The sequence below is a fragment of the Syzygium oleosum genome, unplaced genomic scaffold, assembly GCF_021117445.2.
Source record: "Syzygium oleosum isolate NSW1041296 unplaced genomic scaffold, Sole_v2.1 Sole_v2.09, whole genome shotgun sequence".
Lineage (NCBI taxonomy): Eukaryota > Viridiplantae > Streptophyta > Magnoliopsida > Myrtales > Myrtaceae > Syzygium > Syzygium oleosum.
Window position 1 is genome coordinate 9,127,543 of NW_026607493.1, and position 22,856 is coordinate 9,150,398.

Below are 22,856 nucleotides of genomic sequence, written 5' to 3' on the forward strand. Positions count from 1 at the left end.
ACTCTGAACTTTTTTTTGTGACACGAAAAGTCCCAAACTATGTCACTTGTGACAAATTTACCTTGAACCTTTTTTTGTGACACGAAAAACTCCAAACTATGCCACATGTGATACATTTACCCCATAATACTTTGGCCCATGGGCATTTTCGTATTTTTCCTTTTTCTTTTTTTTTTCTCTCTTCCCCGGTGAGGGCGATCCTCACCGGCATCGGGCGAGGGCTGCCCTCGCCAGCCTAGGCGAGGGTCACCATCGCCAGATCCGGTGAGGGCAGCCCTCGCCCGACGCCAGATCAGACGAGGGTCGCCCTCGCCTGGGCGAGCAAGGGCTGCCCTCGCCCGATGCCGGCGAGGGTCGCCCTCGCCGAATCCGGCGAAGGCAGCCCTCACCGGGAAGAGAGAAAAAAAAAACAGAAAAAGGAAAAAGACGAAAATATCCATGAACCAAAGTATTGTGGGGTAAATGTGTCATAAGTAGCATAGTTTAGGGTTTTTCGTGTCACAAAAAAAGTTCAGGGTAAATTTGTCACAACACAAGTAACATAGTTTGGGGTTTTTTTGTAGTATTTTCCCTAAAAAAAATCATAAAGGAAGGCTCAAATCGTATGTTCGCGCCTGTGTCCTTTTCAAAATTTCAAACCCGCCAAAAAAGTCACCGTCTCTCTGTCTGTCTTGCTCTTTCTCTCTCTCGCTGTTTTGCATTCACCGGGAGGTTTCGAAGATGGCGTCGGTCCCGTCGTTCAACCCATCGGAATCTCAACAGAAGCTTCCGAGTTACAGCCGGAAGCAGAAATCTCTCGGCCTTCTTTGCACCAAGTTCTCTCTCTCTCTCTCTTCCTCTGAACTTGTCTTTTCCAATGCGTGTCCGGTCCTTATCTTGGGCGCGCTTGTGAATCTTGAATGGCCGATGCAGTTTCTTGAGATTGTACGATCGAGAAGGCGTGGATTTGATTGGCATCGACGAGGCCGCCTTGCGATTAGGTCTGAAATCTAGTTCCTTTCTTTCTCTCCTTCGGTAGCTGCCCTAAGGGTTTAATGCAAGACCGTGCATTCATTCGATTGAATTGGCATAAGAGGGGTTTGGGATCTGCAGGTGTGGAGAGGCGACGAATTTACGATATCGTCAACGTTCTGGAGAGCATCGGAGTGAGTTTTTCTTCACTGGGGGTCTTCTGTGTGTTTCTGAAGATATTGTCAAACTCCATCTTTTGAGGGAATGGACGTGGTTTCAGGTTCTAGCAAGAAAAGCCAAGAACCAGTATAACTGGAAAGGGTCGGGAGGAATTCCTGGGGCTTTAAAAAAGCTTAAGGTGGTTCACTCGCCGATTCAATGCCGAAATCTCTACTAGTTAGAGCCGCGATTGGAGTTTTTTTCCGAGCGGGTCTAATGTAATTCATTGTTTTTTTTCTCCAATTTAGGAAGAGGGATTGCGGGAGAACTTCAGCGTTTCCAATTTCGCTAGCTACAATAGAGTGAGAAAACGGGGACCCTTTTGCTCTCTAGCTTTCGTGGTACATTCAATTCAACCGAGAAAAACTTTTGGGCTTTTCACTTTGATTCATCCCTGGTGTTCTTTCTAGGTATCGGATGATGAAGAGGACGATGAAGTTTATTCTGATCCTAACCTTGGAAGTCAGGAAGAACAATCCAACCCCGCATCGGTGCCCAAAGCTTCTGGATCAGCAACAACAGGTGATCTCATTGGAGGTTGTATTGTACAATTTTGCGACTTAACTTTGGATATTTGCACGTCGAGTCCTCTGATCTGTTTGTTTGTGCCTATTTTACAATATTTTCTGCCAATATTTGGAGGCAAATTCTTTGTTAAGTATTTTACTAAATAACCCGATATAAGACAGTTTTAGTATTGATCATTGGGGAAATTTGGAAGGATGGTATGTGATTGCTCTGGGCATCCTTTTGACCATCACAATCAATTTACTATCCTCAAACCTCTCTCTCTCTGGTGACATCTCAGATAATAGAAGAGAGAAATCTTTGGGACTTTTGACTCGGAATTTCGTGAAGATCTTTATCTGCTCAAATGTGAGGCTTGTACTTCTGTGCATTTTGAATTTGTGAAAACTTCTCATTTACCCTCCATTGTTATAATGTGCTATGCGAGCGTTCACATCTCTGTATTATTACAATTGCTAAGGTGGCTGTCTTCTCCCTTGATGAAGCTGCTAAAATATTGCTGGGAGATGGTCAGAGTTCAATCATGAGAAGTAGTAATCATCTTCCTCTTTGTGTCTCATTTTGCTGATGAGGGGAGCTTGGAAATTCTAATTAGACTTCTCTCAATGAATCATTCTGCAGCAAAAGTAAGGCGACTCTATGATATTGCCAATGTATTGTCTTCTATGAACCTTATTGAGAAGGTAAAGACATATAGTATCAGGCACGAAATTGTCCATAGACCAGCCTTTGTCGTACTATTCACCAAATCTTTGTTGCTGATAAATCCTGGGACTCCGATGTTTCTTTGGTCATATGCAGACGCATACTACAGATACCAGGAAGAATGCTTTCAGGTGGATAGGGCCCAGAGAGAAACGGGCTGGATCTGTTGATGCTCTAATGATAGATGACCCTAAGAAAAGAATGTTTGGGACTGAAATCACGAACACTGATTTCAAGAGAAATAAAATGAGTCCCTTAGTTGAGGGAGTTTCAAACTTCAATTCGAATGCACAAAAACAGCCGAAGAACAAGAGACCAATAAAGGAGCTCAGCAGAAGCAAGTCGGAGCAGAACTCAAAAGAGAATTCAAAGAGTTACCAGTTTGGTCCTTTTGCTCCTCAAGACATTCCCAAAGTGATTGCCTCGAGGACCGAGAACAGAAGTACGCAGCAACCCCGTGACTGGGAGAGTCTTGCATCCGCATATGGTCCTCAATATCACAACCAAGGTAATTCATGTTTATCAAGTGATGTCTTATGATATTATAGATGTTTAGTAGAGAGATATCACTATCTGGAGCTGTTGCTGCCATGGCTGATCCGAAGCTTTCAATTATTTATTGCAGTACGACACCTTGGTCTACAATCAACAGCTAGTAGTTGAAATTGCACTAGAAAACCAAGAAAATATGCTTCCGGTGCATTTCTCCATTGGCTATAAACCCTCACTTTACAAGTTCGGGTCTTGCCTAAGATGTTAAAATTCCAGGCCATCTCCACTAGATTATCATCAAATTTAGTTTATTGCAACTGTTTATTCATCCTGCTGGGGTCAGGGTCATGGTCATTGTCATGGTCATGCTACCGTATTTACTCTAAGTGTATATTATTGAGGACCGTCCAGTGTCTGGTCGGATTTGGGTCTGTTCAACGATTGGTGAAACCTTTCGTTCAGGCAAATACTAACTTTCAAAAGTGAAAAATGAACTGCATCGTCTCAACCCCCGCTGTGTCACCAGAACCACGTACATACACTTTACCTTTTTGTCCTTAGACGTCAGTTAATGCCGAAAAGAGGCCCGTTTTGGTTTATTTTTCCCCCCTTTTTTCTATTAATTGAACATCTCTCTTGACAGTCGACATGCGATTTGTTCTTACGCCATTGGTTTTCTTATGATGTTGCAGCCTTGAGGGACCTCTTCGGCCACTACTCGGAAGCATGGAAGTCTTGGTTCTCTGAAGTTGCTGGGAAGAGCCGCTCTCGTGCAAATACATGATGCTCCCGGATCTCATCGAATGCGGCATGACACCTAACCGATTGCTCTTTATCCTCTATTGGAATGGGAGGTGATCTTGTTTTGTGCATAATTTCGAGGCCGTAACTTTCAATAGTCTTACATTTGTACATTACCATACTACTCGTTTGGTAATAGTCGACAACTTCGATGGGCACTTTCTGCTAGGCTTACATCCAATTTTAGTTCGCATATGATCATATCGTGGGGGGAAACTGTGATCGGAGGAGAAGATGGCGTGGAAATGGATCGAATCTTAAGTAAGGCGCTTCAGCACATGATGTATGTTGTTGTCGCTGCATCGAAGACACATTCTAGGGGCGCCAAAAGCTGGATAGATGCAGGACAAGACAATTCTTAATTTGCATGAATTGCAGTTTTTTGGCCATAAACAGCTCCCTGTTCGATAACCCGTTTCCTTGATTTTACTTTTCACTTTCTCTGGTAGAATTTCTCAAACGTGATGGAGGGAATAAAATAGCTGAAGCCATGAAAACATCTTTAATATACAGAACCATTATAGTTACTTCACTGCAGTTACAAGATGAACCATCTAGGATTTTGTTCGGCCTGATATCTGCTAAAGCAACATAAGTAGAGTGGTGAACGGTACTCCCGATTCTTCTCATGAGTGTCTAAAATAACTCTCCGTCAATTTATTTACCACAAAAGATCCGAGGGCTCCGCAGTTCAAGAAAAGATCCCTCATGGTCTTTTTCATTACTATATCTGAATAACCATAAGTACCCAGGAAGTATGTATAAATTACACACTCTGCTCTAGTTTCCAATACACCATATACAGCCCACGATAAGCTAGTAAACTGAGAGCTTTTCACAGTTCAAAATTAACACACGCAAGAGCAATAATGAGAAAGAGCGACTTTTATCTTCGGGTCATTAATCTCAGCTTAAACCCTTATTCCAGCACCCAGTGTTGAATTCATCAATCCTTTGAACCATCCATCAGGTGCTATCCACCAGAATCACCATTATTATTGTTTTTACCGAGTACCTGTATCATAAAATTATCTCCTCCTGAACACTGATATTCATAGTCTTGTTGGGGAGGACAATGCTGTTGATCACCACCACCTCATCTTCAACGGTCACAGCTTCACCTGCATTAAGATACTTTCACATAAATCTTAAAGCTGTCCAAATATCTACACCTTGACGTAAAACTACAAAGGGATGGGAAGCATCTCAGAGGTACCAAGGATTGTTATTCCAAGCTTTGCGTTGTAGTCTCCTCCACCCTGTAAACAGTAATTTTAACTCAGAATTAATGGCCCAAAACCATTCAAGAAACTGAAAGAAAAAGGACACGTGATGAATAGAGAGAAGCTTTTCCAAAGGCACTCATTATTGTTAAGTATGATATTGCAAAGGGAAAGAGAAGAAACAGGACGTAGTGCCCCACATTGATTCCACCATTATGATGCTGTTATGTCAAAAAAGTTTTCACCTTCAAAGCAACTAATTTGACTCTTATATCACCCTCAAGCGTGAGTTTTTGTAACTACAAGCCTGAAACGAAGTTCTTTAGCGTGTTGAGGGGAGGAGCTATTGAGTGAAGTTAATATAACGTACATCTTTGTGTGCACTATTCAGAAGCTAGAAAGCAAACTGTTATTTTCTCATCCATGAAAAATTATACTATTCTCGCCAAGTCTTTTCACTTGCCTGGGCACGTGACCATTTCCCAATGGAAGATTTCCACCCAATAATTGAATGAGTAACAACTGCATTTTCCTGAATGAGGAAACACATAAACGTCAAGCTTGTGTTCAAATTGCCGCATTCTCATATCCTATGACTGGTCGCAAACCTTGATCTCAACATCATCGAGGATGATACAATTCATGAGCCTGGCACCTGCTCCTACGCGTGCGTTAGCTGATATGGAGACATTAGGTCCAATCTGCTCCATACAAAGATGGAAGCTTCAATCATATAAATCAGGGAGGGTGAACTATCAAAATGTAACAAAGAACTATGTAACCAGTAAGAGACTTTTGTATGGTTGACATCCATAAAGGTGGAAAGAGTTCATATCTTTAACAGTTCTATTGCTACCATTGGTTTTGTCTGACCAGTAAAACATGTCACAGCAATTCCAAAAAACTGGCCCATCTCAAAGTTGCTAAAGTTGATATCTGATCCTTTCAAACTTGTGTCATATGGAGATTAATGCAAGCAATCCACTCAAATGATCCTGAAGAAACCTTGACAATTACATCAAGCAAAGAACAAGAGCAACACCTTACATACAATCTAAAGCTGAAATTTAGAATAGTGGAATTCCATTTAACGGTATGCACATACAGTGTTCAACAAATCATCATATTAAGAAAGTTTCAAAGTTCAAACATCATAAGATATCAGTTGTTATGAACAGATAATTCAAGCAAATCAAGAAGAAGAAATAAAAAAACTGACCTTGGCAGTTGGGTGCACTTTTGCCGATGGATGAATATAGACATTGCCAACAATGGTAGTACCCTTTGTACCATCTCCACTTGCCAAAAGATGGGGAGAGGTAAAGCGAAACTGTGCAAGATACAAACCTGAACATTTTAAGGACATTCTGCAGGATTTGACGCAATCAATCAGTTACAAGACCATTCAAATTCAAGTTGCCAAAAATAGATTGAACAAACAACATTATATCCAGCATACCCTGGAGTCTTTATTTGTTCCCAAAAGTCCATGGTTTCATATGTATACAGCTGCTTTTTTCCAGCTAGAGGTGATAGAATATCTTGATCCAATCGCACGAAATCTGTGGGGAGAGTCCTGTTGAATTGCATATATATTAGGAACGACGACATAAGAGGAGAATAAGGATTCTAATGCGGAGGCAGAGGTCACAAAACAGCCAAAAACAGGGCCAACAAACATGAAGAGCATTGTCAAACTCATTAACAATGAATGAAAACCAAGTGATGGAGAGTATAAACTGCAACAGAACAAAGGATGCCATTCATCAGAGAAGTACTATTAGACTTACAATATTGAGTCTGAAAATATTTCCTAGACAGATTTGACAAAGCTTAATCACATGCAAAAACAATGAATGAGCCATAATTCTCAACATATTTCTGCTTGATTTTACTACATAGACAGATGGTCTATTAATTTTCATTTGCTTCCACTAAAATAGATTGCCATCAGTAATTTGTTTGTTTAGGACAACAAAAGCATCAGAATTAGATTACTACAAAATGATCATACAAAGTCGCAGCATGGATAACCCATGCCTCCGCTGTATAAGTAGATACCCCAGCAAAGAGCAGAAGGCTCTAAAAAAAGTGAAATGCATACCTTGTCGCAGGTTGTAAGGCCTCAAAGCTAGATACACGTTTCAAATTGGCTGGGAAGCGATGAAAAGTCAGTTCGAAACTACATTAATCATAGAAGCTGCTCTAAAGTAAATTGAAACGCCATACATAAATTCTTAATAAGCAAAGCAGATCTTAGTCAGCAAGCTGCAGAATTTGCTAAAGTTGCAAAATGAAACATTTTCCAGTACGAAGTCTACATCTAGAAACTAAAGGACTTTAGCAAAAGCATCTGTATACAGCAGTTTTCCGCATCGATTTAACTGACCTCTGTCTTTCCGTTGAGAGGACACATCGCGGATGGCGCTGAATATATCTGGTGTAAATATGTAGACACCACAATTTATCAGATCACTCACCTGCATCGCAACGTAATATCAGCTCTTTAGGGGAGAAATGTGGGTTGTAAGATGAATGCCAATCTAGACAATGCCAGAGGCTCAATTGTGCAAATTGGCAAAGAAATAATCTCTTCAAGAACATACAAAAGTCTCTGGTTTCTCTGTGTAATGCATCAACTCTTTGGTACTTGGATCAGCTATCAGTTCACCAAACTGGCTTGCTGATTCTACAGAGACCTGGAGGACATACAAAGAATAAGAGACATGAATGGAGAGCCTACAGAAAGACAAGAAGTAATTGACCAACCTTAATTACGAGTAGGGTTCCCATCCCACCATATCTTCTATGAGCCTCTGCAAATATGACAGGCAAGAATGGAACTAAGATTTTCTCAACCAGTAAATAATTGTGGTGTAGCTTCCACGGCAACAAAAATTACAATCATCATAATATGAAAGCAAAGTTCATTTAAAGCAAAATGACAATAGTTACCGAGCATTTCTGGCAACGGGAAACTGCAGCAAACATCACAGTTCAGCAAGAAGATATGAGACTGCAAAGAAACAATAAGCATCACTCTCAGTTTTCTATCTGGAAACTACCGAAAGAACTTAACAATTAAATAAGTACAATGGAATCCTACATCCGCTGCAATTATGGGAGATGATATCATCACAAAGAAAATGCATCACAGCTCTTTCACATGGAGGCAAATATTTGGCCAGTAACAGGCAGAAGCTATATTCAACTGAAAATGAGGATGAGATATTGAAAGTAAAAAGGCAAGAAGAAAAGAAAGCGATGGCGTACTAAACACAGAGAAGGGGAATGGTACAAGAAATCGAACCGGGCTGTCTTCCATTATCAGATCTCTGAAATTATACAGACCACCAGCTGAACCATGTGGCTTGTCTTCCCTTAAATATCTGAAAGCGATGATAAAAATTACAACAACATCCAATGAAACCGATCTAGTGAGCTTCTAAAGTAGTCTAAACGCGCCGATTGAATATGAGAAGAACTTGCCTGACAGGGACCTTGAGTTCGTTCGAAATTGAGGAGACATAGAGCGCGAATTCACGCTCCTCGTAGAAACCAATGAGATAGATCTGAGCTAGATTCGGAATCTACACCACAACCAGTGTCCCCATTTACTTTCAAATTGCAGAGAACGAAAAGGGAATAGTACCCAAGCAATCCGCATCCAAAACCATACGTACTCTTTTACAAGCAGAGATCGGATGGTGAACCATGGGCTGCCCTGCCAAAGGGAAAAGCGGCTTCGCGATGTTCAGCGACAACGGTCGAAATCGAGTACCTGCGAAACCGAGAATTTACGGAAACGAAACAACGTCAGTAGAAGATCTAGAGCGCGCGACTTTCCTCTACATTAGGAAGCATTCAATTCATTTCTCGGAGCTCGGCATCCATTGATTGGAGAACATATGAACAGGTACTTTCATTCGGTTCGGCAATTAACGTAACTGCAGCAACACATCATTGCTTGAACCAGAGAAAGCTGATTTCCACGAACACCGACATTCCGAGAAAACACACACACATGCAGACAGGTACAACACATTCAACGCGATAAATCCCTCGCGCTCTCCTCCGGTTCAACAATTTCGGAAATCCTGAGAAGCCGGAATCGAACGGAGCTCCGCCGGGCGTACCTTTGGTCGGACCGCCGACCATGATGACGGCGACCACTCTCTCCTCGGCGCTCCCCATTGTCGGGACCACGAAGAACAACAAGAAGCCCCCGCTAGATCCGGATCTCGAGCGATCTCAGTCGGGAAACGGAGACGACAGCGGAACTAGAGGAGAAGCATATAGCCAAAGAGGAATCGAAATGTGCGAATCAGCCGCGTGCAATTATTGCACGTCGACCCCCGGTCGCTAGCTACCAGAGAGCATTCGACGCTCCAGAAATTGCCAGTTAAGTACGGCTCGCGCAGGTACGAAAGAGAAGAGGCGTATGGGATTGATGAGGAAGGAGAAGAAGAAGCGAGAGAGAGAGAGAACAGAGCACGTCCAAATCGTGATCCGGTGGCGGAGGGAGCGAGTGGTGGTGGTGGTCGGGAAGGGGGCTGCAGCGAGAGTGGACTCAAGATGGCTCTCGCACACTCATCATCAGCAAGCTGCCGATAAGTACGGCCTCCAGTCTTTTTACTGTACAAGAGCGCCTCCCTCCCACCTGCCATGCAGCGAAGTTTCCCACCTTGTCGTTTCTTTAGCTTTTTCCTCCTCGTTTTTCTCTTTTTGTCCATTTTGATTTGCAGATGAACTATGATTGAGTTAATCCTCGGGGAAAATGACACAAGTGACTTATGAATTTTAACCCAACGCTTAATATAATTCTTAAAATTTTAATTCGTTTAATGTGATCGCTGAATTTTAATTATGAATATACATAATTTAAAATCTCAAGATCTAACTAGATTTACGAGTAAATTAGATCTAACAGTAATCGAGTTCAAGTACGTCAAAAGTCTACGATCTAGGATCAGGGATCAAACCAGCAGTTCCCAACTCCGAAAACCTACATCCGGGAGGCTCTCTAGCTCCGAAAATCGGCTAAGTTCTTTTTCCTCTCGTAAAAGAAATTCCGCCTTTGGAACACTGAATTTATGGAGGGCGATGGTTCGGACTTGATGCAAACTTTTGAACTTTTTTCGGGATTGGTTAGGGGACTCAACTCGGCTGATCGCACGCTTCTAATTTAGGTTCATGGTCAAACCAAAGATAGTTCGGCCGGGGATCTTAGTCAAGCAATCATATTTGGTCGTTGGTTGTTCTTAAAGGTTCGTAAGTCACTAAATTTGGAGCACAGATCTTGTACATGAATGAATCCAGAGCTTGTTTCGGGATCAAACGACAAAAAGTTCTCATTACACAATATATATATATATTTGGTCCTAGAAGGATGTGAAAGTTTACCCTTCAAACATACAGAATCCTCCTTGGACGCCGACAGTTGATTTAATTCCCTTTCAAAAATCAAAATATGGCTATATACATACCCCCTTCCTCTCGTGTAAATGTAGATTCTATGTGAGGTGATGCGTATATTCCAAGCGTACCTCGATTCAGTTGTTTCCGGACCCTTTTTATATATTGAACTGTTTGCCCATAGTAGCTTATATATGTAAGAATTGGGCTTGTAATAAATAATTAAATAAGGCCCAAGCCCATGTGTCCCACTTAAGCCCATCTAATTTTGGGTAGTTGGACGTTGGATATGATTTGAAATAGTTGTATACTGGAGGGAGTATGATCCGGGTGGACAGTTTCCTCATTGGAATTGGGAGTTGCCCACTAAGGACTGGTTCAGAAAAATTGGAACTGAGAACTGCCCGTTGGTTCCATGGATCCACTCAGGAACCAGACCAAATCGGTCTTACCGAGAGCGAGAGAGGGAGGTAATGAACGGCCGGAGGCACAGCCGTGAGTTGATGGGAGTTGAGAGTCGAGGTCACGAATTGATGAACATTGAGCTTGAAAGTTGAGACCATGAGTAAGAGATAGAGAGACGACTCTAACAAGGTGGAGGTGAGACAAAACGAGCACTTAGTTGATGGGCATTAAACTTTAGATTAGGGATTTTAGGATTTTTTTAATTTTTCTTAATTTTTTTTTGTTGGAATTGGCGGCTCCTTGCCTAGAACCGGTTACCAGACCTATACTCACCTGTTGCAATAAATTGGAATTGGGAACTAGACTGGTCCCCATGGGAACTGCCGGTTCCGGGCCAATCCGATCTAATTCCAAGCGGTTCCCGGTTCTTTTGCACACCCTTACTTGTATAAATGTTTGTTGATAATTGTTGGCTTTAGTTGAATTCGGGAATGTGTGTGCGTATATATACATAGCCTTTTTGGTAGATTTTAGAAATTACGATTTTGTGATTATACTTCGATAATACGTTATGTTGGTTTGTGTTTGAGACTGTGTCCTTCGATTAGGAGGATGGTCACCTATTCTTATAAGAGTCAAGGTACGATAATATTAGTGTCAAATAATGATATTGTGATCAAAGGGAAAAATTATACTTCAAAAGCCCAATAAAGTAACGGGCCGAGGGCTCGTGAATTCGTGCTTGCTACGAGCAAGACATATTCAAAAGCCCAAACGTAAGATGCTTATCAAATGACATCATAAGAACCCAGTACGTTCAAGAGATCAAATCATGAGCTATCGTACGTAAACACATGAAAATATGCTTTAGGCAATACAAACCATGCTCAGGTATATATATAACCAAATAAGAATACACCGCGTTCATATCAATGCGACCGCAATTGCCTAAGACTGAAGCGTTTCCGGTCAATCTTTTCTAGAAAGCGCGGCGGATCAAGTGCAACCGGGCCGCGTTCAGACCACAACGGGACGACGGAAGGGTATCATCGTCTTTTCGCGACGGGCAAATGCTGACCTTCCTTCCCCCCCCCCCCCCCCCCCAGACGACGACGTGTCAAGCTCCAATTGGGCCATAGCTTCTAGATGGCGGGCCCACCCCCATTACAGGAACCGCGCCGCGGAGTTCAACGACGCGCACGTTCGACGTGCATTCGTTCGGCTTTGCATATATATATATATATATATATAACGAGATCGAGCTGTCATACAACGCAATCTCCAACGCTCGTTTCGCGGACGGAAAACTTTTTCTTCGATCTCCATCTCCATCTCCATCGTCTCTCTCTCTCTCTCTCTCTCTCAGAAACTTTCTCTCCTGTTCTTCCTCGGCGATCGAGAGATCGGATCCGGCGAACACATGGAGGCGAACCACGAATCCTCGACGTGGGCCGACCAGTGGGACCACACCCCGGGGCCGGATCCCAACCCGGCTCACGGGTCCAAGAGGCTCGGCGGATCCACCAGGACCGACAGGTACAAGCAGAAGGTCGGCGAGGGCCTCGTGAAGACCAAGACCGCGGCGTCGCACGGCGTGCAGAAGGTCAAGGAAGGGACCGCCGTCGGGTTCCGGTGGATCAAGGACAAGTACCAACGGACCACTCGGAAGCACTAGCTCTGGCGCCGGCCCGGCCGCCCCGGATTTTTGGCATCGTCTGCGTTTCCTCCTTCCGATCGTATATACATATGTCGCTCGACTGGTATTGTTTTTTTTTTTTTCTTTCTTTCAATAAGGATCGGTCGATCCTTCGTGCTCTTTCTAGCGTTTGATGATTCATGTTGGATTATTTGATTTTGTATGTAATTAAGAGGTATGTTGAATTTTGGTTTTGGAGATTGGACCTCATCCCATCCATATATGTATTCACTTTGGATTAGTTAAGGTTCCATCTATGACTTTGATCTTGTGATTCATGTAGATTTCGATATTCTTCCAATCAATTCATTACAACTCTTCAAAATATTGAGTAGTCAATGTTTAGCAAAAGTGATGCGATAGAATATGAAAAGTTGCGACTTTTATTAAGATGGAATATGCGATTGATAGCCTATATAAAGAGTCCGGTCCCCTCTCCACCTATAGACAAAGGAAGTTGAATTCTATAAAATACGCTAAGAAAGAATGGGTCGAGGGAAACGAATCGGATTTATTCGTTTTCTCATATTTTCGCAACAATTTTTTCTTGAAATTATTACCGGTGGATAAAAGGTACGTGTCTCCAACCCTTTTGTTGCGAATAAATCATGAAAATCTAAGATTCTTTGATATCGAATTTCCATGTAAAGGGATTACATTATCTCTAACCCTCATATTGGCTACACGACGTAAATTTGCCGCTGATTTTGAGCAAGTCTTGCTTATGTAATTGAAGATGGGAGCTAACTCGATCTCAACCATCAAATGGTGCGGGATCGCATGCGTCGGTCGCGTGTGAGAATGTTTCGCCGATCTTCGCATTTGAATCTCGACTTATCCACGTGCCTTTCACGTGATACGATTGACTTCAATCAGGGGGCCAGCGTAAGCCTTTGGGCTATGGATGCAGTATGCGTGGGGCTTATATATTCTGTAAAAACCACGTAGGTGCAATTGGTGAAATGATAGAATAGGGCTTCCATAAATTCATCTTTAATTTGGGGCCAAGGGCCTAAGGCCGCCAACTTCCACTTCCATATAAATTCATTCAAGTCTACTCATGAAATCGACACCACAAACACTCATTCGAAATTTTTTTCTTTTTATAAGTGAAAAAGGGGTGAGAAGTGTCGACAACAACGAGAACTTTATTTTGGGAGTCCCATGCTCCCGACAGAATGTTCGGTTCGAGTCGTAAATATCGCTCATCTTCAACGAGCCAATAGCTCGCCACGAGGCGACGATGAACCCACGAACCCGGGCCTTTTGAGGGCGAGGAGTGATTGGGTTGTTTTGAACCCGTGACTTTTTGAGTGTAAACCCCGCATCATTAGGCCCACCCAGAGGAACTTGAAATGAGAGAGATATTTGAGGATTTCTCGAAGGGGATAAACCCTCGATAATAGGTTAAAGCTAGATTTGATGTCTGTTGATCGAGTTTGATGAAAAGATATTCCTCTCTCCTTTCTATCGATTTCGGGTCAAGGACTACCATCAAAACCCTTTATTTTGGTGGAATAGCCATTCCCGAAACATGATCTTGAATATGCATCTGGTTAGATTTATCTTTTCTTTGTGTCTTGGCTTGGCTTCATTGATTGAATTGGAATTCCTAGTTTATTCAACCTATGCATCATGATCGTGTCCGCCAGAGATCACACCTGACGTAGAAAAGCAACGGAGCTGATTCGATTGCCATTGTCAGCAACAGTGGCAGACCAATCCAAGTGCACTTTTTGAATCGGATAAGGCGTTATTTGCCTGATCCCTCGAGCAATGTATCTTTGTGCCGGAAGAGGAATAGGTCGACGAGAATACGGATGTGATCGCTCTTTGATTAATCGGGAAGGATAACAAATCCGAGCATTTGTCTAATCTCTTTTCGCCATCCTTTTCATTTGTAGTTGAAACTATCCCTCCAAAGATAACTCGACAAATTTATGCACGACTTGGCACGATGTGAGAGAGAGGGAGAGTTTCATCGATACGAGAAGCAAATAGTTGCGTGGAGGAATCAATAACTCGACATAAACCAACAAGCAAATATTGCGCCACTCCACTTGGTCGGATGAAATTGACATGCATCCTGCCTTTCAAGACTCTTTCATATAATTCCAATAGCTTCTCTCGCTCCTCAAAAGCTCACGGAATGGAGTTGATGCTCCCACATATATAGTATGAGCAATTAAAGCAAGTAATGATACGATATTCGAGTTATTTCACGAACATAACACTCCGTACATATTGAGCTCATACAAAAGGAGAGAGCGAGGGGGGTACGTCACCATAATTAGTCAGCATAAATTATATCGAGGGTTTCGGTGTGAACTCGAGGGGATTCACCGATCTTCGACCTCCACTTGCATGTGATATCACATGTGAAGTCGAGTGGATTATGCTATTATCATCGGATGAGAATCTCCGTTACAATATTGTAGTATTTTTCTTAAAAAGTTCTATTTATTTCGAAAGTGGAAAGGGGTGAATGTTGGCATATTTTGGGAACATGAGGTACGCAAATCCTCGGCATGACAGATGAGCCCACATCTTCTGTCTGATCTCCCCCGGTCGTTGTACAGATCTGTGTCCTTCGCAATCTTAGGAATGATGAAAACGAAGCCAGGCGAGTAAAAGATGAACGTGGCGCAATAATAAGGAGACGCGGTTAGTTAAAAAGGAGGCCTAAAACCCTCGTGGGCCCTTGGATTCTACCTAACCTACGATGCTACAGTGCCCAAGCTTTAAGTGCTGGCTAGGTTCTTCAGGTTCTAGAACGAAAACAAGAAACGAATACTCCCATTTCTAGGTAAAAAGTTCGTGTACAGGCTCCTATAAGTGATGTAAATGATGGAGAATTGAGTAGGAACTTGCGAGTGCTTCTAGGGTGAGATTCGATACGAGTCCTACTGTCACTCGACGTTTAGATAGCAGCACCGTCTCAACCGATCTAATCGAGCATTGATTTCGCATCTGACAGTACAGTTCTTTTACTTCTTTGATCAGGCTGAATCCGGCCTTGGACAGCTCCAATTAATTCATTAGCTGCTCAATTGACCAGTGGCCTAATTTGACATTCGATATGATTCTGAGAACCCCGTTATCTTACAATCTCCGATGCCAAAATCCAAATACTTGCCGACCCTTTGATTTAGCATGCTGAAGCTAGCTAAGGCACGCAAGAGGTCGGGCCAAAAATTGATATTGGAGGGTGGGAGAGAGTAGTTGATTTTCGATAAGGTTCTGGCATAAGTTGATTTGGACGGAGGCAATGGTGACGCCACTGTGGAGAAGGACCAAGAAGCAGGACTTCCGAGTGCAAATCATCGATCACAGTCACAGTCCTAATCTTTCACAAGAATGTTTGTTCTTGTTTTTATTTATTGGATTAGACATTATCCTCATCAAGGTGGGCCGATACCACACCTTGGTCTGGTCCCGACTTCATGAGAAAGTCGAAACTAGGGGGTGCTTCTTTTTCTAATCAACTTTTTCCAATTTGTCATATGCTTTTTGGTAGGCCAAAAGCATCGCACTTTTCACTGGTAAGTCTTGTCGCTGATGTCCAAGGCTGTCCCCATTTGTGTTTATCCTTCTTTTCCCATCTTTTTATCTCCGTGAAAGCAACTCTTTCTCCCTTTGATGCCCTCGAAGTTAACTCTTCCCTCTTTTTCCTCTTTGGCTTCCTGTGTCTCCCCTTTCTTTAACTAGAGAAGAAAGAATAGGAGAAGCACCTGTCTCCTTCGTGCATGCTCCACTTGGCTCGGGAGTATATAGCTCAGTCGGTCGAACTCTGTTCTTGCAATTGGGTCGTTGCGATGTTGGTTCCATGGTCGAGTACGTGTACTTATATAATGCTTTAACAGCACGGTATATGTAGCAATGCCCTCATATGGTTTTAGGTAAAGCTTAATCATCGGGACGGACCGGGGATGAGCCTGCCGAAGCACATGAACTCGTTGGGTCCGATTATCTTAATTCCCGTGTCTGCCCTTTTCAATCATAGAGGTATAGTTGCATGGCCGGTATTACAAGCCGAGCCAGCTCAAATAATCGGTCAACTAGCCCAGCCTATCAACAACCATTCGATTCGCGATTCCATCTTTTTCTGGACAGCAACTAATTATGCCGATGCATCATTGTCATAGGAGGATTTTGGTCATCGATATAAGAAAACGGACTAATTCTGTGTTCTTTCTTTTTTGTTATTCAAGTCTGCATTGAGGGTCAATTTCGGGCACACAAAGCTACGTACCAATATGATTCCAAGAAGTTACATCAAATCGAAATCCAACTCGAGATCTTATGCTTCTTTAGTTGTACTTTTAAAGTTCAGCCAGCCTTATCAACTGCGCCTACTCACCGATTCAGAAGTCGTGGAATCTAAACATTTTCTGCAATCCAAGCAATTTCTTATTTCTTCAGTCCAACGAATTCTTTCTGGGGGCTCGAGCTTCATAAGATTCAAGGCCTAACCCCGCGTTGAATTAGGCGCCTGTTAACATCCAGAAGAACGTCATCACGTTCTGGTTCTGCTTTGATTGGTGGTCAATGGTGCGTGCGTGATGCACCATGAACTAGCTAGGCACCTCACCTGCCCCTCCTCCACACGAACCATCTGGGGATTCGATTGGATCTCCCATTGTATTGAGCATGCCATGTATGTTTCCATTTTGAAATGCGGTCAATGTTTCGTGACGTCCTGTGGGTCAGCCTTGCTAGCCACGTTTGAGGACCAAAAGCTCGCACTATGAAAATGAAAGTGAGTGAAATCAACCACGTCCGCGAAAGATACTTTGAACATTTTGAACGTTCCTCTCTTTGAGGGAAAAAATTTGAGTCGTTAGGGTTTTGTAAAGTATTGAAATCATGTGCGCTTTTATATATACTACTATCTTCATATCGGTGTATAAACTAAGTTTATGGATTGGTCTTAATGTCTCGAGCGATTACTTGTTTTAGGAATCATATACCTTCTTGAATATGCAAGAATTCGAGACATTATTGCTGGCATGTGACCACTTGGACGCCCTAATATATGACCCAAAATCAATGTTAAAGTGACGACTTCAAAAATCAGATTTTCACTCTCACTTTAGTTCACTACGTCATTGTTGTATCTTCCATAGATGTGGAATTTGGATATTACAATATCACTTTTCTAATTGAGTAATATATGACTCAAGTAGTATCGACATAATTTCAGTGAAACTAATTGAGGATTCATTCGTTTCGAGAAAAAAAACACTTTTGAAAGGAATTTTTTTTATTTTCGATACTTGACAATACTAAGGAAATGTGTTGACATCAAATAATTGCATGTGTTTGGTGCGTGTGAACTCAATTGATCTCACATGTTAGATATTGTGTGGGACAATATTTTTAAACCCTTGGCCCGCTTTGCCCGGCGGTTCACCGGTACATCGGTTGAACCGCGCGACCCACTGTTGTACACTTTCATTAGTTAACGAACTGTCCATGCATGAGTGGCACAGTGGGAGAAGCTCCAAGTTCTGCTCAAGCGAACAAAGGTTCGAATCCTTGCTGATGCAAATTCAACATTCATTCTATAAGTTCGAGGGATCGGTCAAATAGCTGTCCAGTCCAACGCCAGGTTTCGCCGGTCCTTCACCATTCCGGCTACTATAAAAATAACCAGATCATGCTCTGATTTCCGATTGAACCGGCCGGTTCGAAAACATCGGAGCGCGACCGAACCACCGTAGAATCCTGTGCATGAGCCGACCGACTATATAGTATATACTATGAGTTCACATGTAGTAACAGGCGCATGCGAAGTCTATACAATCACAGACTAAGCAGAAGAATGTAAATTCTCGCTAAATGGATTGGTGTTTGGTGTCTTTTCGCTCGAAAAAGAAGCTTTCTTCTTTGTCACACTTTCATACGAATTACAAACGCAACTTGGCCTCTCTCTCTCTCTCTCCAAGCCACCAATCCAACGTTCCCATTACCAAAAGCTTTCGTCTTCTCTCGCATTCACGTATAAATACAAACGCAATTAACTTGGCTTCTCTCTCCGAGCCACCACCAATCCAACGTTTCCATTCCCACTCTTTCTCTCTCTCTCTCTCTCTCTCTCTCTCTCTCTCTCTCTCTCTCTCTCAAGATGCCGTCGTTCCCAGATGACGACGACGACCACCACCACTCAATCAGAAACAATCCAAAACCATGCAGAGACGACGAGACAGGGCCATTACCATTGCCATCGCTTTCACAGTCGTTCCCAAGAAACCCCGACAGCGGCCACCACCACAGCCTCATCACCACTGTCAGAGGCCGACACGGCTACTCCTACGTCTCCTCCCTCGCGGTGGCCGGGAAGTTCCTCCTCGCCGGCTACTCCGACAAGGACATCCTGGCGTGGGAACGCGCCACCTTGATAAGCTCCGACGACACGGGAAGCGGCGGCGGCGGCGGCGACGGCGGGGCGGGGGTGGTGGCCGCGTGTGCGGGCACGGTGAAGTCGCTGGTGGTCGCCTCCGACAAGCTCTTCAGCGCCCACCAGGACCACAAGATCCGGGCGTGGAGGATCCGAGCTCAAGACCTGAACCTGAATCATTCAAACCACCAGAAGTACTCCCGCTTGGCAACGATGCCGACGCTGGGCGACCGGGCGCTGGGGCTCCTGGCGCCGGAAAAGCAGGTCCAGGTCCGGCGTCACAAGAGGTGTGCGTGGGTGAGCCACGCCGACGTCGTCTCAGGGCTTGCGCTATCGAGGGACGCATCGCTCCTGTACTCGGTGTCGTGGGACCGGTCAATGAAGATATGGCAGACGTCGGACTTCAGGTGCTTGGAGTCGGTCGGATACGCGCACGACGATGCGATCAACGCCGTCGCATCATCCCCCGACGGGCGGGTCTACACCGGATCAGCTGACAAGAAAATCAAGGTGAGTCTTTAGACTGTGCGAAGTGTCATCCATTATGACGACACCCCCTAATCAAACAGTAAACGATGCTTATTATATATCTGGTAGACAAACACGCCAAGTTATGTTTTAAACTCATTCTGCGAGAATTAATTAGATGGATGGATAATGTTCAAATAATGGATCACGACTTTGTCTTGGGGCTTTCTCATGCATGCTTTAATAAAGAAAAATTTCTATTCGAAAGCAATGACGTCGAGAAAAGTTAGTGCATTCGAAATTGCAACTCGTGTCTTATGAATTGCTTATCAAGCGTTTGTTTAATAGAATCCTTTAAAAAAACAATGTACCCTTGATGAATCTACGAAGTGTTTCGCTGCTAGTAAGTTTGCTCAGCACAACATATGTAGAATGATCAATTGACACGGTATCTTTCTCCTAAACACGTCCTCAAGACCTCGTAGCTTGTAAGATATTTGCAAAATGAGAGGTTGTGGCGTTTGCGAGTGAACTAGATGCACCCCAAAATTCAAGGCCAACTTCGATAGGAATTCGGTTTTGTGGCCTCAACTCAATCATCTCGTGCCTAATCATACCTAAAACAAAAGTGGAATCGAAGGACGGTCCAATTTGTTGGTCCCTCGGCATCGACAACCTTGTCCTTTCGTCTTAATATAAGAACCGATTTCCTTCAAATGGGTCTGTACTCTACAAATGAACGGTGCTCGTGGAAAGTTGGAAAAGTATATATGGCTTGAAGTCGATTGTAGTTAAAAACATCTGGACAGCTTTCGGACATTGGTTCAACAACATTAATTTTGAGAATCCAAAATGGATATTTTCTTACTACTTGGAAATCTTAAGATTGCATCTTTTCACCATTATCATCACAAAATATCAATAGCAAGCAAGTGGCACACCAAGAAAATGACCTCACTCCATTCTTTATTCTTGTGTAATTTAGTTTAATGCTCTTTCATGTTTATATCTGTAATCACCTTGATGGCTTCAGGTGTGGAAGAAGCTCGAAGGAGACAAGAACCACTCCCTAGTCGCTACGTTGGAAGGGCACAATTCTGGGGTCAACGCACTGGCGCTGAACTCAGATGGGTCGATCCTATTTTCGGGTGCTTGCGACAGATCCATAATTGCTTGGGAGAGGGAAGACGGTGGCGACCAAATCGTGGTCCTGTGCGTGCTTTCAGGCCACTCCAAGTCCATACTGTGCTTAAAGGTGGTGTCCGATCTGGTGTTCAGTGGCTCCGCAGACAAAACCATAAGAATCTGGAGAGGGTTTGAGAAGAACTACGCTTGTGTATCGGTTTTGAACGGGCACCAAGGACCTGTCAAGTGTTTGGCAGCAGCAGTTGATTCTGGCAGCTCATCGAATGCTTGTTTTGTGGTTTATAGTGGGAGTTTGGACTGTGACTTGAAGGTGTGGAGGGTCACTTTTCCAATTTTGTAAAGAGCAAATCAAGCTCCGCCTGAGGCTTTTGTCTCTCTCTACCTTTCGTTCCTCCTCTTCCTCCTCTCCTTTTTTGGGGCCTTTGGTTAGAGAGGTTCTGATATATATGGTTGATGACATGTGAGCTTTCATTGATGTTTTTGGGGGGTCTTTTGTGTTGTGCTTGTTCCATTTTGTGGTGGGTCGATTCGAATTGAGTGTTAATAGAAATGGTTAAGGAATAAAAGGGTCTTGCATGCCGTGTTATGTACAACTGACTTGGGACCTCAAAATTGTAATCCAATCCTAAGTTTTTTCCTACTTTTTTAACGACATTAATATTAGAACCTCTGACTCAACTAATCTCTATTGATATATTGTGCATAAGATAAAGCTCCACCCACACGACGGTGGACGTGATTCCCAAGTTTACTTTGAGTGGGAGATGCTGTAATTGGGATACGAGACTAGCTGCATCGGAATCGAGGGTTTTATCACGAGGCCTAGAGAACAAGCAAAGAGACTAAGAATGACCCTTCGGCTACTTTCTTCCCTTTTTTTTGGGACCTTAGGTATGAAAACCCTTTGGACTAGGTAAGTATGTTGTGAGCCAAATCCTTCACAAGCTTGAACAGTTTTCTCTTAGCTTGTGATGCAATACTAACTTGACTTCGATCAATGAAATCCATTAAATTATGCTGGAAAGCAGTGACCAATTATGCGAGGATTAGTTGGAGTTGTCTCTTTCCACGAGACAAGATGGGCAAAGCGACACTGTTCCGCTCTTCAAGTGACTATAATCGATACCTAACTCAATACCAATTCATCCATATATTCCGAAGTGCTTGTGCTTTCTTAAATTTTGCTTTTGATCCGGAAGCCCAACTTTTTGATACAATATGATTAATTTTGCAGTCGCGCTTCACTTTTGAATCTTCCCTTCTTCGGCCATAACGATGCCACCCCACTCTTAAAGTTAGGCAGTAGGGCGAAGGAACTTTAACAATCAAGCGGAAAGAACTTTAATGGAAGTGCTTACTATCATCCTCAACGTCAAATTCTTCAGTTTAGCTAGACTTACACGTGCTCACAGTGAGTTAACGAAAAGATTCCGCGCGGGACGTAAATATCTAAAAGTAAAGTTAAATAAAGCATCATGAAAAGGAAATATGTTGGCAAATCAAAGTTTCCCATGATGTTGCAAGGACATTTCTTTACTTCCATGCTTAATTGGGCATGGTGGGGTTGGCCGTGTAGTGATATTTGGGGTTTTTATTTGGCATACTTTGGATTAGTAGTAGGATCCTATCATTTCTGAGGTGTATAGATTCTTTGTTTATAAAGAAGGAGAAGAACAAATGATCGCGAAAGAGCATTGAGTGCCCTGATCGAACTAGCTATGATTGTGTGATGAGCGAAAGACTAGGCGACCTATTCAATGTGGAGAGTCGAGGTCTCAAGCTGAAGTCATTTTTTAAGTGAGCCCGTAGTTAACTTGCGCATCATTTATCACTTCATATGGAAAGACTTTCTGATTTGTGACATGTCGATGGGAGTGTGACGACGAGCTCGTACCCCAACGGATGGACGAAATGGTGACGACTTGAACTCGCGCACCATCGCTTGACTTACGTTGACCGGCGCTGAACAGACCAGTTCGCGCACTTTTTTCGACCAGATCGTTTCCGACCGGTTCTCTCGGTGTTTTCCGGAGAAAAAGTTAGTGACCCGCGCTTCTCTAAATCCGAAGAAGGAAGAGACCTGGAGCAAATGCTTTTGTGATTCTTGGACCAGACTTAAAGTACAGTACAGGCCATGACTGGCCTACGTTCTCTGATTCTGTTCATGGGCTCAGCGAAACGTATGGACTCTGCCCGATTTAATAACGAAAAGAGCTGAGAATGGACCCAAAAGAACCCAGATCGCCGCGCGTCTCGCATTTCACGCAAAAGCACTTGCCACTTCCAGCATCGTTCCTTCCCTTTCAGTGGATCATACGTCCCTCATCGTGCACAATCACCATGGCAAATCCTCAGCCGCAGATGTCACTTGCCGAATAAACTTTACAGGGTCAATCAAACTGTCTCT

At 43.2% G+C, this 22,856-nt stretch overlaps 4 protein-coding genes across 8 annotated transcripts; 3 read left to right on the forward strand and 1 right to left on the reverse strand.

Annotated features, from left to right (window-relative positions):
• Positions 1-656: 656 nt before the first annotated feature.
• On the forward strand, positions 657-3,864 carry LOC115693596 (E2F transcription factor-like E2FE). Of its 5 annotated transcripts, none has more exons than XM_030620607.2 (11): positions 657-815; positions 913-980; positions 1,093-1,145; positions 1,232-1,309; positions 1,419-1,472; positions 1,581-1,707; positions 1,979-2,046; positions 2,159-2,231; positions 2,320-2,381; positions 2,500-2,911; positions 3,588-3,864. In XM_030620607.2, the coding sequence occupies exons 1-11, from the start codon at positions 721-723 to the stop codon at positions 3,677-3,679; spliced, it is 1,182 nt and encodes a 393-aa protein (XP_030476467.2). In that variant the 5' UTR covers positions 657-720; the 3' UTR covers positions 3,680-3,864. The 5 variants fall into 5 exon arrangements, with proteins under 5 accessions (XP_030476467.2, XP_030476477.2, XP_030476486.2 ...); XM_030620617.2 differs by having other exon boundaries at positions 2,159-2,228; XM_030620626.2 differs by having other exon boundaries at positions 1,581-1,692.
• Positions 3,865-4,386: 522 nt separating this feature from the next.
• On the reverse strand, positions 4,387-9,352 carry LOC115693587 (uncharacterized). Its single transcript, XM_030620601.2, has 15 exons — positions 9,056-9,352; positions 8,603-8,700; positions 8,409-8,509; positions 8,230-8,308; positions 7,875-7,935; positions 7,689-7,735; positions 7,526-7,618; positions 7,309-7,399; positions 7,024-7,072; positions 6,379-6,495; positions 6,139-6,286; positions 5,528-5,620; positions 5,383-5,451; positions 4,913-4,955; positions 4,387-4,817 (listed from the first exon to the last, which is right to left on the reverse strand). Exons 1-15 carry the CDS (start codon positions 9,111-9,113, stop codon positions 4,717-4,719), a joined length of 1,248 nt encoding a protein of 415 aa, XP_030476461.1. The 5' UTR covers positions 9,114-9,352; the 3' UTR covers positions 4,387-4,716.
• A 2,667-nt stretch (positions 9,353-12,019) lies between these two features.
• LOC115694260 (uncharacterized) lies at positions 12,020-12,704 on the forward strand. Its single transcript, XM_030621385.2, has one exon. The coding sequence runs from the start codon at positions 12,160-12,162 to the stop codon at positions 12,412-12,414; it is 255 nt and encodes an 84-aa protein (XP_030477245.1). The 5' UTR covers positions 12,020-12,159; the 3' UTR covers positions 12,415-12,704.
• A 5,663-nt stretch (positions 12,705-18,367) lies between these two features.
• LOC115691066 (protein JINGUBANG-like) lies at positions 18,368-21,042 on the forward strand. Its single transcript, XM_030617632.2, has 2 exons — positions 18,368-19,345; positions 20,337-21,042. The coding sequence occupies exons 1-2, from the start codon at positions 18,563-18,565 to the stop codon at positions 20,787-20,789; spliced, it is 1,236 nt and encodes a 411-aa protein (XP_030473492.2). The 5' UTR covers positions 18,368-18,562; the 3' UTR covers positions 20,790-21,042.
• The last annotated feature ends 1,814 nt before the right edge of the window (positions 21,043-22,856 follow it).